Source organism: Camelus ferus, chromosome 11, assembly GCF_009834535.1.
Source record: "Camelus ferus isolate YT-003-E chromosome 11, BCGSAC_Cfer_1.0, whole genome shotgun sequence".
Taxonomy (NCBI): Eukaryota; Metazoa; Chordata; class Mammalia; order Artiodactyla; family Camelidae; genus Camelus; species Camelus ferus.
The window spans coordinates 14,093,278-14,110,186 of NC_045706.1; the positions used below are offsets into that span (position 1 = coordinate 14,093,278).

Below are 16,909 nucleotides of genomic sequence, written 5' to 3' on the forward strand. Positions count from 1 at the left end.
TTAAAAAACCTGGTTCTGACTACTGGACTACTGCTGTCTACAGGAGACGCAATTTAGGCTGAAAGATACAAACAGGTTGAAAGTAAAAAGATGTTCAAAAACATGTCATGCAAATAGCAATCTAAGAAAACTGGATGCCTATACTAAACATCAGACAAAGGGCAAAGAAGTAATATCCTGTTGTACTCTTACTACAGAGAGAAGAAATTTCTGTGGGAAAAATATTCTAAGAATTATTTACACACGAAGCAATGCATTCTGAATTATTAGAATACATCTCTTTCAGCAGTGGTCACCGTTCTATTCAAATACTTTTGCATAAATTACAGAGGAAAAGATTCTCCCCAAATGTCACTTGCTGGAGACTTTCATAATTTTATTTCCAAAATGAGAACAAAGGTGACAGTGGACCAGAGACTTTATCATCTTCAATATTCTAGCCTGAACGGTAGGATGGCAGAAGAATCCTTTTAAGTGTTTACTAAAAATAGGTTATAGTAACGGTGATAGCTTAGATTAGCATTCAGTGAGTACTCCCTTTTCCCTTGAATGGAATGTATCTTCCCATCCCATTTATATTAGACTTGGCCATCTCACTTGCATTGGCCAATGTGGTATATGAGGGGACACTTTAAATTGTTTGCACTATTTGTCCTGCCTTTTGTGATCCACTACCAGGAAACCATTTCCTGGGTACCCACGTACCCAGCCTCTTTATCTGGGCCCCAGAATGAACACATATGAAGCAGACACAAATCCAAGCGGCAGTGTTAAATTAAGCCTGGCTGCCCTGCAGCTTGAATCAAAGCCCTCCAGTGGAGCTCAACTAAATCAGAAAAACTGCAGTAGACCTGCAGACTCAGAAGCATGAGAATAAATGCTTAGACTAAATCATGCTTTGTTTCTGCCTATCAAAGCACAAAAATACGCCTTAAAAAGATCAGATATTTCAAAGTAAATTAACTCCATCTGAGAACAAAGCTAAAACTTATTTATCAAAATTGATAGATAGCTAGAACCCAAAAAGGTAAAAATTAGAATGTCTGACATCCAATCACAATATGACCTTATGGGGAAGAGCAAAATAAAACAATATAAAGAAACTCAGAAATGACACAAGTGATAGAATATTATATACATAGAATTGTACCAATAATTTTAAAAAGCTGGAGTGACTATATTATTAATATCTGTCCAAATAAATTTTAGAGTAAAGAATATTACCAGGAATATAGAAAGTAATTTACTAACAATAAAGAGGTCAAGTCATCAATTTATCAAGAAGACATAAAAACCCTAAACATTTATTCATCTGAGAGCTTCAAAATACATGAAGTAAAAAATGGCCAGAACTATAAGAACAAATAAACGAATCTACAGTTACACTCGGAGGTTTCAACACTCATTTCTCAAATTGAGAGAGCATAATGAGGACACAAGAAGACTTGAAAAAACTATCAAAATAATTGGCATTTGTAGAAGACTCCATCCAATAACAGTAGAATGCAACTTTTCCACCTTTTTTTGCAACTGTCCAAGGAATATTTACAAAAATATATCATATTCTGGGTGCTATGGGCTTTGAAAGGTGATTAGGTCATCAGGTGAACTGCTCATGAATGGGATTAGTGCTTCTATCCCACCCTCTTCCACCATGAGGACACAGCAAGAAGGCACTGGCTATGAGCCAGGAGAAGGGCCATCACCAAAACCTGACCTGCTGGTGCCCTGATCTTGGACTTCCCAGCCTCCAGGGCTGTGAGCAGTACGCTTCTGTTGTTTATAAGCTACCCAGTCAATGGTATTTTCTCATAGTAGCCCAAATGGACTAAGACACTTGGTTTATTCATTTTCTATTGCCAGATAGTAACCAGGTAACATAGAATTACTGGCTTAAAACAATTCATATTTACTGTCTTATAGTCAGGTATATTAGAAGTCTGACAGAGGTTTCACTGGACTAACATCACGATGTTAAGGCTGTGTTTACTTTTAGAGGCTCTAAGGGAAGAATCTGTTTCCTTAACTTTTCCAGCTTCTAGACACTATATTTCTTTCTCCACGGCCTCCTTCCTCAATATTCAAACCAGCAACGTTTCTTTACTCTGACCTTTCTTCTGTAGGCACATCACCCTCTGATCTTGAGCTCACACAGAAAAGGCTACATTGAGGATTCATGTAGTTAGGTTGGTCTACCCTGGTAACTCAGAGTCATTATCTTAATGTCCAAAATTTAATCAAAACTTCAAAGCCCTTTTAGTCCATGTAAGATAATACATCCACAGGTACCAGGACTAAGCTGTGGTCACCTTCAGCGGCAGGGGGTGGGGTGGGGGGTGGCCACTATTCTGCCAAACACACTGGACCATAAAATAAGTCTCCGTAATTTTTTAAAAATTCATATCATTCACAATATGTTCTGTGAGCACACTGGAATTAAACTAGAGATAAGTGACAGAGACATTTCTAGAAATTTTCTAAATAGTTGGAAATGAAGTATCTCATTTCGAAATATCCCATTGATAAAGGAGGAAGTCAGAAAGGAAATTAGAAAGCATCCACAAGTTTGTATTCTATGTCTATGAGTCTACTTCTGTTTTGTATTTACGCTTTTTTTTTGCTTGTTTTTGTTTTTTAGATTCCACAAACGAGCGATCTCATATGGTATTTTTCTTTCTCTTTCTGGCCAAGGGGGCAGAGGGTAGGAAGGGATAGACGGGATTTCAAAATTGTAGAATAGATAAACAAGATTATACTGTATAGCACAGGGAAATATACACAAAATCTTATGGTAGCTCACAGAGAAAAAAATGTGACAATGAATATATATATATGTTCATGTATAACTGAAAAATTGGGCTGAACACTGGAATTTGACACAACATTGTAAAATGATTATAAATCAATAAAAAATGTTTGAAAAAAAAAGAAAGCATCCACCTTAAGAAACCAGAAAAAGAAGAGCAAATTAATGTCAAAGTAAGCAAAAGAAAGAGAAAAAATTAAAGAGAACTTAATGAAATAAAAGACAGAAAAATAAATGAAATCATCTCTTTCTTTAAGAAAAAAATAAGTGAAATTGATAACTCTCTAGCCAGATCAATTAAGGAAAAAAAAAGAGAGAGGAGAGACAGATTACCAATATCAGGAATTAGATGACATCAATGGGTAATACATGAATACTATTAAAAATCTTTCGCCAATAAATTCTACAGATTAGATAAAATGGGAAAGATGCAACTGATGAACACAAACTGAAAGAACTCAACCAGGAAAAACAGGTAACCAGAAAACCTCTCAGTCTACTAAAGAAAATGAAATTTGTAGTAAAAAAATAATCCCACAAAGAATGTCCCAAGTTCAAACACATTCAATGTTGAATTTTACCACAAATGTAAGAAATAATATGGATTCTATATAAATTCTTTCACAATTTTACACAGGAAGGGATGCTTCCCAATTTCTTTATAAGGCCAGTAGCACCATGCTACAAAGTCAGATAAGATTATAAGAATAGAGAACTACAGATTAATAACCCTCATAAAACAGGTATAAAAATTCTTTACAAAATTTTAACAAGTCAAATCCGACAATACATAAAAGGCGTAATAAAAAATGACTAAGTGGAGCTCGCCCATGATTATCAAGGATGGTTAAATATTCAGAAATCAATTCATGTGATTAAACTCTATTAGCAAAAAAACCTCAATTAAAATAATTTTTCTATTTTATGTTTAAAAATGGAGTTTATTATAGTTCTATAAACACACATATTCATAATCTATAATATATTTCTCAGGACTAATGTAATAACTTTAATTAAAGAACAGGAATTAGGCTCTACCTATCTTGACCATCACAGTTATTTTCCACATTTTATTATTTTGGGAGAGTGGGATATTTCTACTTTATTAAACAAATTCTGGCTGGGCTTCCAGAACATTTTGGTAGTATGTTCTCAAAAGAAAATCCAATTTAGAAAGTAATTTCTAACCATTAAATATTCAAGAACATTCTAAACTGACTATGTAATTTGCTCAAAAATAAAATATAATTAGATAGCCATGAAATAAAGGGCAGATACAATCAAAAACAAAACAACTATTTCCATTTTAATTACTATTTAATAAGTTCATGGATGAGTCTTTTTGTCATCTTCAATCATAATCTGAATAAAATAAGTGAAATCTGATTAATATTTCAGTATAAATCTTAGAAAATGAAATGATACATCCAGCATCCTCAGTGTCAAATATTTTTTAAAGTATATGGAAATATTTCTGGTATTTTTGTCACTGTATTAGCATCTAAACCAATCACAATGAAAAAGTAAATTTATCAAATTAATTTCCATTACTATTTACTGAGTAATAATTTGTACTAGTATTTCTTGACAAGTAAGTGATTTCCTAAATTTAGACATGAAATCAACCTTATAATTAAGAATTTTTTCAGCAAACATGACTTTTAAAAATCACTCATTCCTCTCACAAATAACATAGAAATGAATATAAATAGAGCATGCAAAAATTTCTAGTCACAGATCATAGATCGTAAGTTGTTACTTATTAACATACAAGGAGATGAAATGATCTGTAATTTTTTTTAAAGATTTCAAAACACAGGACTTGGCACACATGAGCTAGTCAGTCAACTCATTTGAATTCAATCTAATTAAACAATCAGTCATAAAAGAATGAATAAATAAATCAATCCCAACATTATAACATACATACTTTTCTTTTATAAAAGCATAAATTAAGAACACAAACTTTGACTATTTCAAGACAGAAAGAACACCCTGAATGTTTCCCAGCAATAAATCTGAAGCCTTTCGCAGCCTATCGCTAAACACAATAAAAATAAAATACATAACATGTAGAGAGTAGATAAAGGAATCAATAGTGAGAGGTAGTGAGCCTTAAAGAATCAACTGTTATGTACTGCTAATCCTAAATTTTTAGTGAAAGTTTGGATTTTGTTCAGTATATAATAAAGCAAAATGCAATTACTAAACATAGCAAATCATTTCAAGTGGGATTCTAAGAAACGATTACCTACCTAACCCTCAAAGAATAAAGTTAATCAGAAAATACGACAATCTAGTTCTTTCAAACTTTGATGCATTTTTTAAGAATATAGCCTCACTGAAAAATCAGTACATTCCTTGGTTGATTCAATACATTTGTATAAATATCTTTATGAAGACATTCATCATCACAGACCTTCACTGCATCCTTTTTCTGAAGGGTCAATACATGTTTTCATATTGTTGAAAATATAGAAACTTTAGTATCTCTTTAAACAAAACCAGCATTCTTTTTATAAGGAAAATACTCAATGGTCGTTAAATTAAATACTATTAACACGTACCTGTATTTTAATAGGCCATGAAAAGTTGCTGACATACACGTAGAATGTAATGTTTGGATTGCTTCTAAAGTTAAATTTTTCATAGGAAAAACTATCTCTGTACTCCTTTATATTCATCTTGGAAACTATAGGAGTCTCCTCCCCAGATATTGTTCCAGCTAAAATGTAAATAATAATAACAAATTTAAATAATTCATATTAAGAAATAGCAATCTTTATTAATGTAATACATATATGATATTCACTTAATTTTTATAATTGTACTTTTAAGAACATAGCTATCAAAATAAACTCATGTTTACAATTTAGAACGACAAACAAGAAAGAAAATAAGATTTGTCACGAATATAATGGAAACAGATTTAGTATAAAAGTTATCTTTTAAAATGATACCGTGGCTTAAGTGCTATGCACTAGGTGCTGGCTTAGAGGCTTTATAATCTGTTTTAATAACAATTTTATCCCAGAGGTATGGTATTCCATCTCAGTTTGTCAAAATGAAAACTTAGCCTCACTAAGATTAAAACACTTGTCTCAAGTTTATAGCCACTGAACAATAAAGTCCTCTTTGGAACTCAGGTATGTATGGCTCCAGAAACTAAATTTTTTCTACTTCCCTACAGAGCCTTTCAAAACAAGACATATTTCACGTGTCTCAATCCAATTAAAAAATAGAAAAGAAATCAATATTTTTTGTTTACCACAAATTGAACCACCGCTACTTTGAATAAATTCAGAGGAGCATATAATTTAAAACATGAGCTAAATGTTCAATTAGTTAAACACATTCTGGGTACTCAATAAATATTTACTGAAATTAACCAAATGGAGAAAAAGAATTTCCAACAATCTTACCAAGCTCTCCATCTCATCAGTACAAATAATTAGAATTAGAATACTGAGTAACTGAATTAATTTCTAACTGATCACCTATTCCAAAATTTCCTTGGATGCTTTTTTAAAATGCAGATTTCCTGACACCATCTTCTAAACTGATAAAGGAAAATTTCTTAGATTTGGTTCTGGGAATCTGAAAATTGTACTTATTTCTTGCATATTAAACACACTGTTCAAAAGTGATTATACAGGTTTTATATATTTTGGTTCACAAATTTCAAAACTGTTCTAGAGTCAGCTTATTGTGCAGAAGTATATTTCAAATTAACAGTACAAGTTATCATTAGTTCTTAATAAATGAAACCCCCAGTGCCAAGGTTTTACTATATGTTTGGCATCATTGTAAAAAAAAAAACTCTACATATTTGTCTAAACTTTTCACTTTTTACATATGTAATATAAATTCTGGAACTGCAAAGACCTTATCATTCCTGAATTCTGCTTCCATTATTCTACATATTAAGATAACATAATGACTTAATCTTAAGAAATCAAATACGGATTTCTAAGAATTCATATATTTTCTTTAAAAAGTTTCCAGCATGTTTATGCAACAGTATACCTTTTATAGAGAAAGTAGGAAGCAGTAGAATTTCCTAAGACGTAAATATAAAAAAGTGACTATACTGTTTCATAATTCAACATACAGATGTATACTTCTTCTTAGTTCTATTTCTTAAAAGTCAACAATTGCAACTTATAAACCTCATTATGGAAGACATATTATGTGTAGGGTATTTTTTTAACCCTTTCCCAGCACCAAAGCTGACAAAGGTAGGGGGTATATAATCTAAGCTTAAAAGTAATAGATAAATTGTTAATGTGACAGCACATACAGAAGAATGTCATTGTTTTTTTAATAATTAAATTTATAATTTAAATCTGTCTCATTAATCATTAAGGAAGTAATCTATCTTAATTAAAATCACAGGAATTCATAACACTGCCACATAAAAAAATTAAGTAGTATACAATATCTGTTATCCATCTAATTTTAATTGAATTAGGGAGAACGTTAACCAAGGAAGCTTTATTAATAATGCTGCTTATTATTTTTACCTGAAACAGCCCAATGATTATGGTATATGATACTTTTTTAAAAAATTTTAATTATTTAAATAAACAGTAAAAGGTCACATTAGAACACCTTACATATAGGAACAGAAGTGAGTCATATGACAACAAAATTCTCTTACCTGTTGAACCAACTGACCATGTAATATTGAGATTAAAGTTGTTTGATGCATTAATTGAAATATCCAAATTTTTATTTGACTACGAAGAAAGAAAATATTGTTTAAAAAATCAAATTATACTAGATAAATATTTAATGATGTAATTACATCCATGCTGTATTTCTTAAATTGTATACATTACGTCAAGACTCAAGTGAGAAAGTATAGATACCAATTACACATTTTTTAATGAAAACATATGGTGATAAACTCATATCCTTTTAGATTCTCTACTATAACCTGGCCTTTCATATGTAAGCCAGAGGCTGCTGTAATTCAATATTCATATTTTGATTCTCTTTGCTTACCTGTAATTAATATTTAAATAATACATGCTTGGGTAGTCCAAAGTAATCTTGAAGCAATATAAGATTGTTTTGTTGAAAGACTTCTTGTTAGATTCATACTGTTTTATTATATATACATTTTCTAGTGAAAAAATACTTAAAATATGTAAACTAAAACTCTTAGGTAAAAATTATGAACCTACTTGGGGAAAAAGAGACCAACTCATTTAAACATCTGGACAGAGGAAAAGTGAAGAACTTTAAGTCAGTCAACTTGCATCTTGTCATTCACTAGTAGAGTTAATTTGAAGAAAACAACGCTTAAATGCTATTAGTTATTATCTTACCCCCAGAGATGAGAAACAAAATTATGTATGATTATAACTATTTAGACTTGCAGAAAGGCAAAGAATGATAGTCATATTAAATCAGTTTGGTTTCAGATACTGAATGCATTGTGCTGTGCTTTAAATATACAAAGACTCAGAAAAAAGGCTGCATGGCTAAGGGAGACCTGACTACTAAAAAATTAAAATTAATTCCTTAGTATTACTATTTTCTCTAAATAAGATAGAACAAGTAAGCCAACAGAAAATAAATCTCCAATTTTCTGAGTAGTTCTTAGAAAAAATAAGTCTATAGGCAATTAAGGTCCCCATATCTGCCATAGCAGTCTTGGGAGGAAACTGACAGAAGGGCACAGCCCTCCCTGATGACAGGAGTAGAAAGAAAAGCACCATAAAAGGCAAAGGCTACTGGAGGGTGTGTGACAGTCATCCCATGTAAATGATACACTAAGACCCAGTTTTTTTTACCTCCGAATAACAACTACTCTTAATGATTGCCATAGATACAGGGACAGTTGTTCTGCTATTCAGAACCCTTAACAATGCTCCACAACCACTGAAAGACACTCTCTTCACAGTTTCCAGGAAGCAAATATAGATTCAAGAGCGGGCATTTTGAAAGAGCATGCAACATAAAATGTGTGATAATAAGGCTGAACAGTTCAGTCACACAGAGTTTTCAAGGTAGTGATCATCACTACTGCAGAGAGATAGCATCTGAGAGTTCAAAGTAATCAAAGAAAAAATAAGGCCTGAGAGTTTAAATATACACAGCATTTCAGAAGGATCCTGCAGCATCCATCAGAGTCATACTTACAAACGGCCATGAATGTAAGAAGGAGGTTAACTTACTGAGCTTGGTTAAGATACTTTCTCATATATACCACAAATTTGTCAAGCTTCTTGAGACCTTCCTACATTTTATGATACACGAGTAAAAAGAATTGACACTGATTCAAGATAATGCCACTACTAATGACCCCAGTAACAAATGCAAAAAGCTTTTATGTCAGCATGCAATTAGGTCTGTTCAATAGATGAGTTGCTCAGGTGTGGTAGGCAACATCTATTGCATCATATTTATAATACTGCATTAAGGAAAACCCAGTTATGAAAAGACGGTATCTCTGGTAACAGAAACTGATTTGGGTCATCATAACAAACTAACCAGACCGGAAAACCAATTAGTGCGTCACATTCATTAAATCATGTTCATGAAGCAACGAAATGAATTAATAAATAGTATGCACTGTTGAGTTTTATGACCTTGGGTTCAAATCTGAGCTCTTTAACACACATACGGATTGATTTAGGAAAGCTATTCTAACTGAAAATCAGTTTCCTTATCTGTAAAATGGGGATGTAATGACCTCCCTACAGCATTTCTTGTGAATATTAAATAAGATAATCTCTCAAAAAATTTATGGTTTCAGGCCATAGTGCTGGTAATGGTAATGCTGCTGATATTATTAGGTCTGGGGACATAGGATGTCTTCTTTTTCTTCTACTTCATATTCTTCTTTACTAGGGGTCTCAGGAAGAAGGCATGATTGCTGATCTTCGGAAAGGGTTGATTTTTTATTATTAATGAAGTGGTTCAAAAGGAGTTGCTTTTCTATGAAAACAAAACATGGTAGAAACAGTACACCCCTAAGAAAGCTTAAATCACTATTTCTATCTTGAAGTCACATCTTCTAATTATGTGTGCCTTATTTTGGCTAGGGGAAATGAGAATAACTGCTATTATTGCTAAAAAGGTCATACAAAATTTTCAATTGATGTAGAAAACTATAAAACCCTTCTAGAATTTTTAATTCATCCTCTTAAGTTTAGTAGGCATTACTGAAATATTTGAATGGTACCATAACTAAAGCCGCATAAAATACATTGAAGATCAAGGAAAATATACTGACCTGGAAGATGTAATACTGTGACTACCACAGTAAATGAAAAATTAGTCACTTAGAACATTGTCGGTTAGATGTGGCTAAGTTCAGCAAGATCATATTATACAAAAAACAACTCCAGAAATTGTTCATGTAAAAGCATTGGTTGGAGGTGATGTACAGTGGGTTAGAATTGAATCTGTTGTCAAAATGTAATAAATAAATGATAAAACTGTTGTGACATCAATAACAAGATGGGGAGAGGGGAGTAGTAAAAGTATACTTTTTGCATGTGATTGAAATGAAGTTGTCATCAGCTTAAAAATCACTGTTTTTAACTATAAGATGTTGTCTGTAAGCCTCATGATAGCTACAAAGAAAATACATACAGAAGACACAGAAAAGACAAAAGCAAGGAATCAAAGCGTATCAATATCCAAAAAAAATCAAAGAAACACAAAGGAAGACAGCAAGAGAGAAGAGGGACAAAAGATCCTTAAGACAGACACAATAACAGAATGGCAAAATTAACTCCTTACTTATCAATAATTACTTTAAACATAAATGGATTAAACTCCCCAGTCAAAAGACATAGAGTACCAGATTTTAGCGGCAAGGATTTCAACTTTTCGCCGTTGAGTATTATGATGGCTGCAGGTTTGTCTTAAATAGCTTTTATTACGTTGAGGTATGTTTCCCCTAACCCAATGTGGTTAAGAGTTTTTACCATAAATGGGTGTTGAATTTTATCAAATGCTTTTTCTGCATCTATTGAGATGATCATGTGATTTCTGTCCTTTCTCTTGCTGATGTGGTGTGTCAAGTTGATTGATTTGCATATGATGAAACATCCTTGTGTCCCTGGGATGAACCCAGCTTGATCATGGTGTATAATTTTTTTTATGTGTTGTTGGATTGTTTGCTAATATTTTGCTCAGAATTTTTGCATCTATGTTCATCAGTGATATTGATGAAACGTTATCTGATATAAATCTTAGCAATGTCCTCCAAGGGCAGTCTACCCAGGCCATAGAAATAAAAGCAAAAATAAATAAATGGGACTTAATTAAACTTATAAGCTTTTGCATAGCAAAGGAAACCATAAGCAAAACAAAAAGACAACCTATGGAATGGGAGAAAATATTTGCAAAACATGAGACTGGCAAGGGCTTAATTTCCAGTAAAAACAGCTCATACAACTTAATAAGAAAAAACAACCCAATCCAAAAATGGGCAGAAGATCTTAACAAGCAATTCTGCAATTCTCCAATGAAGACATACGAATGGCCAGTAGGCACATGAAAAAATGCTCAATGTTGCTAATTATCAGAGAAATGCAAATCAAAACTACAATAAAGTATCACCTCACACCAGTCAGAATGGCCATCATTCAAAGGTCCGCAAATGATAAATGCTGGAGAGGGTATGGAGAAAAGGGAATCCTCCTACACTGTTGGTGGGAATGTAGTTTGGTGCAGCCATTATGGAAAACATTATGGATATTTCTCAAAAGACTAAAAACAGACCTACAATATGATCCAGCAATCCCACTGCTGGGCATATAACCAGCGGGAACCTTAATTCAAACAAGATACATGCACCCCAATGTTCACAGCAGTACCATTTACAATAGCCAAGACATGGAAACAACCTAAATGTCCATCGACAGATGACTGGATAAAGAAACTGTGTATATTTATACTATGGAATACTACTCAGTCATAAAAAAAACAATGAAACAATGTCATTTGCAGCAACATAGATGGACCTGGAGACTGTCATTCTAAGTGAAGTAAGCCAGATGGAGAAAGAAAAATACCATATGATATCACTTATATGTGGAATCTAAAAAAAAATTTTTTTTAAAATACAAATGAACTTACCTACTAAACAGAAACAGACTCTTAGACATAGAAAACAAACTTATGGTTACCAGGGGGGAAGAGGGAGGGAAGGGATAAACTGGGAGCTCGAGATTTGCAAATACTAATATACATAAACTTACATAATGTAATATGTCTCAATAAAAATAAATTTTTAAAGCTATCATAACTCAGACAAACCAGCAGCTTTAGAAAAAAAGACAATGAAAACCTACGACTCAGTAATGGTATATAAAAGAAGAGAAAACATATATAATACAGCTTGTGTTTTGAAGTTATGGGTTTTATTTTCAAACAAGACTACTCCCAATTTGAGAACATAATCATAAGCACAAACACTGTTGCAAGCCCGAGAAGTAAAAGAAATAATATATAAATTTTAGGACTGTTTTCAAAATCTGAAATATCAAACACAAATTCTCTGAATCACAAGGATATCTACATTTTATGAAAAAAAACTATTAAGAAGATTAGTCTTTCTACAAAAGCCCTACAGTGTGGTAATTTTGAGAATAGGTACAATTACAATGAAAGATGATGAAAAAATTGTATTCCTTGATATTAATATAATTATACTATGAAAGTTATTTAAACTGTCCCCTTACCTGCTCCGGGTTTGCTATGAAGTTTATAGCAGTATGGTGGCGATCATCTTCCTGTAATAAGCTGAATGTAAACTGATAATCAATCAAAAGGCTGTCTGCAGGGGGAAACAAAAACACAATCCTGATATGTATCTTTTTTAATTGTTTGATAAAAGTTAGGTGAAAATATATTGCATATTAATATTGAAAATGATTATCATTAATCATTAGTGGACTACTCAAGACTGGCAAATTATAAATCTTTGTCATCAAGCAACAAAAAGCAAAATATAATACAGAGTATTTCTAATTCTTTAAAAATTCTATTCATTACTTCTGTTGTCATCATAGAAGTTCTACAAACACTATAGCTATTCTGGAAACCACACAAAAGTAAGAGAAGAAATTAAGTCATCCATAATCTTATAACTAGAGAAAAATACTGGTAACATTTAGTGCATTTTATTCCAGTTAAAATTTTGTAAATCGAAAGATAGGCAAAAATCTTGGTAATCTACTTCCACAAAATCAAAGTTCTTTGAAAACATGAACTTTAATAGCTAAATAACATTTCATCATATGCTATAATGCATTTACCTGTCCCTTTATTATTGTGGTTGTTTTTACTTTCAGCATGTTTAAAATGGCTCTGTGATAAACATATCATTCTACCAAGGTCACTCTTACAAACAATTGGTAAAGAGACGTCAGTGGTAAACATTTTTAAATTTTGTTCATGTATAGTGGTGAAACCAAGGTTACAGGTCATGAGGAGCTTCACATGTTATACAAACATGAACCATTACTTATAATGTTAAACTGCCACCTTTAGAAAATTTTTCAAATTGTTTAAATAGAGATGACTCCCATTTTTGGGGTACATACCTTTCATGTTATGCCCTGAGCCATTAAACCCTACTAAAATAAAAAGTAAAGACAGGGAAAATATCACTGGATTTATTATCAAGACATCATTCTTCATGTGGCTTACTATGTACTTGATAAGATCCACCCTATATATTTCCTGCGTAATTTAGTATAAGACAACAACTTTGTCTTTGTAAGAATTTACAGGCATCCTTGTATGCGATAATGAGAACTACGTCATAGGTCATATTTCTGCTTTTCATCTCACTGCCAGAAAATGCATAGGCAAATTCAATGGGCCAGTCTTATTCTATGGACTGGAAGTATATAAAAATCAAAGATACAGAATTCTGTCCTCAAGCAAATTATACTCTATTGAACAGACAATGAAAATTAATAAACAATTTAAGCGTATAGTATAACAGATGACAGTAAGTGTAAGAGTAATAAGCCAGTAGAGAGGAGAGGAACTGCTGTTCAGGCAGGCGTACGCTTGCAACTTTGAAAAGGAAAATTGAAGATCAAAGACAGTAAGAGAATAAGCCATGGAGTTTCCTGGAGAAAATGGAATCCAGGCAAAGGAAACAAGTTCAAAAACCTCAATGAAAGAACAAGTCTTAGCTGTGATTCTTGTAAACAGGCTGTGGTAAGAATGCAAACAAGAGGTGATGGTAGATGTGGTAACAGCAGTGAGGTCATGAGAAGGGCCCGACACACAGAGTGTATGCAGAAGGTGTAACAAACAGGATTAGCTAAATAAACAGACGTTGCATTTGAAAGAAGCAAGGGTAAAGTTTTTTTTGACCCAAGCCAAGCAAAATGTCAGCATTAACTGAGACCGGTGAGAAGAAAGGGTTTTGCGTTGGGAGTTTGGAATAATTAGAAGCTTAGTTCTGAAGATGTTAAATCTGTGTTACTTATTGAATACCTAAGTGATACATTGAACTCAGCAGTCAGGAGATAGCAATTTAGAAACCTTCAGCATTTTAGATGGAATTTAAAGCCATGAACTCAAGAAATCACCAGTTGCTGATAGGGAAGAGGCCCAAGGGATGAGCCCTGGGGCAAACCAAAGTCACACAATCCTATCCTCAGGAAGAGTCAACAAGGGAGACTGAGAGGGCAGCCATGAGGCAGGAACAAAAGCAGAATCCAATGCCAGGGGGGCCAGGAAAAGAGACTGGGGACCACCCTGGTCCGCTGCAGCTGAGAGGGTTTTCAGAAGTAGGGCTGCAATACTGAGGAAGAAGATACCTGTTCAGAATGAAGGGAAAACACCACTGAGGGAAAGTAAACATTTCAAAACTGTTTTCAAATATGTGTCTGCCTAATTACCTTTACATTCTCCTCCCTTGAAACTGAGCACTAGGAAGTGAGGAGTAGACGCCCTCAGGAGGCAGGGACTGGGTGACCTGGGCAGCTCCGGGCAGAGGCTCCAGTGCCCCAGGCCTAAGGACGTTCTTCTGCCTTTATGGACCCCAGCCCTCAGCCACAATCACCAAATTCTCGGCCAGGCATTCAAGCTTGATTTCTCTCTTGCTTATTTATCATAGTTGCAGATACAAGATCAGAACAAAGTATACGATGCAACCATCAACCCTAATGTCACTTGACAACAGCCCCAAGAAACTCCTGCTGCTGAGCCCAAAGGGTGGAGCCTTGTAAACCACGCCCACCCTACACTAAGGCGAGCAGAGAGGGAGCCTGTGTTGCTGCAGGAAACACAGCAAAGTGTTAAGCTATATTAAAGCTCAAGTGGTAAGTACACAATTTTAAAATCATATATACTACAAAAGTATATTTATATGTATATACACAAAAATATGTATACTATAGTGTCCAGCATATTTAAAATTTTTCATAGTTAAAAAAGGTGAACTGTATTCTGCATGTTTAAATATATTACTGACTGGAGACAATTATTTGAAAATTTTGTGAATAGAAAAAATACCAAGGATATATTTCAAAGCTTGAAGAAACCATAAATACTATACGAACCAATCCTCTGATTTCATAGACTGAGCCCTGTCGGCTGGAACAGCTAAAATGATATAGCTAGCTCTTAAATATATTGGCTAACAATCAGCAAACTATCTCTGATAATTTCAGGAAATTTTAGACATTGGCAATTAATTTCCCAATTATACCTAAAAATGAAGTCTACAAATATGGGCAAATGGGTATGAAGAAGAGCCACTCGTTTTTAAATCTCTCTCACGTTTTATATGAACTTGGTACACCTTAAAGTTAGTATGAGTCTGCTTATACTTCTGGCTCCAAATTCTGACTGTATAGATGATTAAAAAAAAAAAAACATGAAAACAAAGTAAAAGAAAAAGGTGACATCTTTTGTATTGTTAAGTTAGTTTGACTCGTACAGTATGCAAGAAAAAAAAGAAAATCTAAAAAACCCCACATAATTAAAGATAAAAGGTGAGCTAACACTGAAGACTACAATGAAAAGAGAATTAAATAAGTTAAAACTGTAAGAAGCAAGACAAATAAAAAGTAATGATATAATGGCAAAATTAAAAATAACAAATCAGAAAATAAAAGGATTAAAATGACATGATTCTGAATCAGTGCTATGTAGGTCAAATCTGAAAAAATCTCCCAGAATAGAACAAAGATGAAAATCATTCAGAAGGAATATTAGGCATATAAATTTACAACACATGCATGGATAATGTTATTAAAACAGATACAACAAATTGAAAAGAAGCACATATAACACATGTAAAATGTATGGTAAAAAATCTGTTGAAGATTCAAATCTAAATACTGAAAGGAAATACCCTGCACAAAAGATAAAGAGAATCCAGCATTATTCATAATATCCCAAAAGTAAAAACAACCCAAATATCCATCATTGGTGAATGGTAAACAAAATGCAGTGTGTCCATACAATGGGATACTATTTGGCTATTAAGACGGCATACTGACACCTGCTATAACACAGGTGAACCTTGAAAACATTACGATAAATAAAAGAAGCCATCACAAAAGACCACATATTTCGTGACATCATTTCTACAGTATGTCAGAGTAGAACCAATCCATAGAGACAGAAAAAAAGATTACCACAGCTAGGGGAAAGGAGAATGAGAAGTGACTGCTGATGTGGACTGGGCTTCTCTTTGGAGAGAGAAAGCCATTCTAAAAGTAGACAGTGGTGGTGTTTGCACAACCTCGTAAATATATAAAAAATCACTGAATTCTACACTTTAAAGGGGTGAGATTTTAGGAATATGAATTATATCTCAGTAAAGCTGTTATTAAAAAAATACCATAGACATTCAGGCATATCCATGTGGGCATGTTCACACACACACACATGCACACACGCACACATGCACACACGCACACATGCACACACGCACACACATTCACACGCATTCAGACAAATGAGTTATTTACATAACAAGATTAGGCAAGATGCTAGGTGGTTTTAAGTAACAATATAGGGCAAAAGACAAGAAGCAGGAGCAATATTTTACGGAACATGTACACTCAACATCCTGTCTACATAGAAAAACAACAAAAAGATCAT

At 33.3% G+C, this 16,909-nt stretch overlaps 1 protein-coding gene across 4 annotated transcripts in view; it reads right to left on the reverse strand.

Moving 5' to 3' along the window:
- Window positions 1-16,909, reverse strand: part of ATRNL1 (attractin like 1) — a 593,456-nt gene that overhangs the window by 362,764 nt on the left and 213,783 nt on the right. For all 4 annotated transcript variants that reach the window (XM_032490833.1, XM_032490832.1, XM_032490834.1 and 1 more), the window contains exons 22-24: window positions 12,514-12,608; window positions 7,467-7,545; window positions 5,374-5,531 (exon numbers count right to left, since the gene is read on the reverse strand). In XM_032490833.1, coding sequence (XP_032346724.1) covers window positions 5,374-5,531; window positions 7,467-7,545; window positions 12,514-12,608 — 332 coding nt within the window. The remainder of the gene's footprint in view (window positions 1-5,373; window positions 5,532-7,466; window positions 7,546-12,513; window positions 12,609-16,909) is intronic.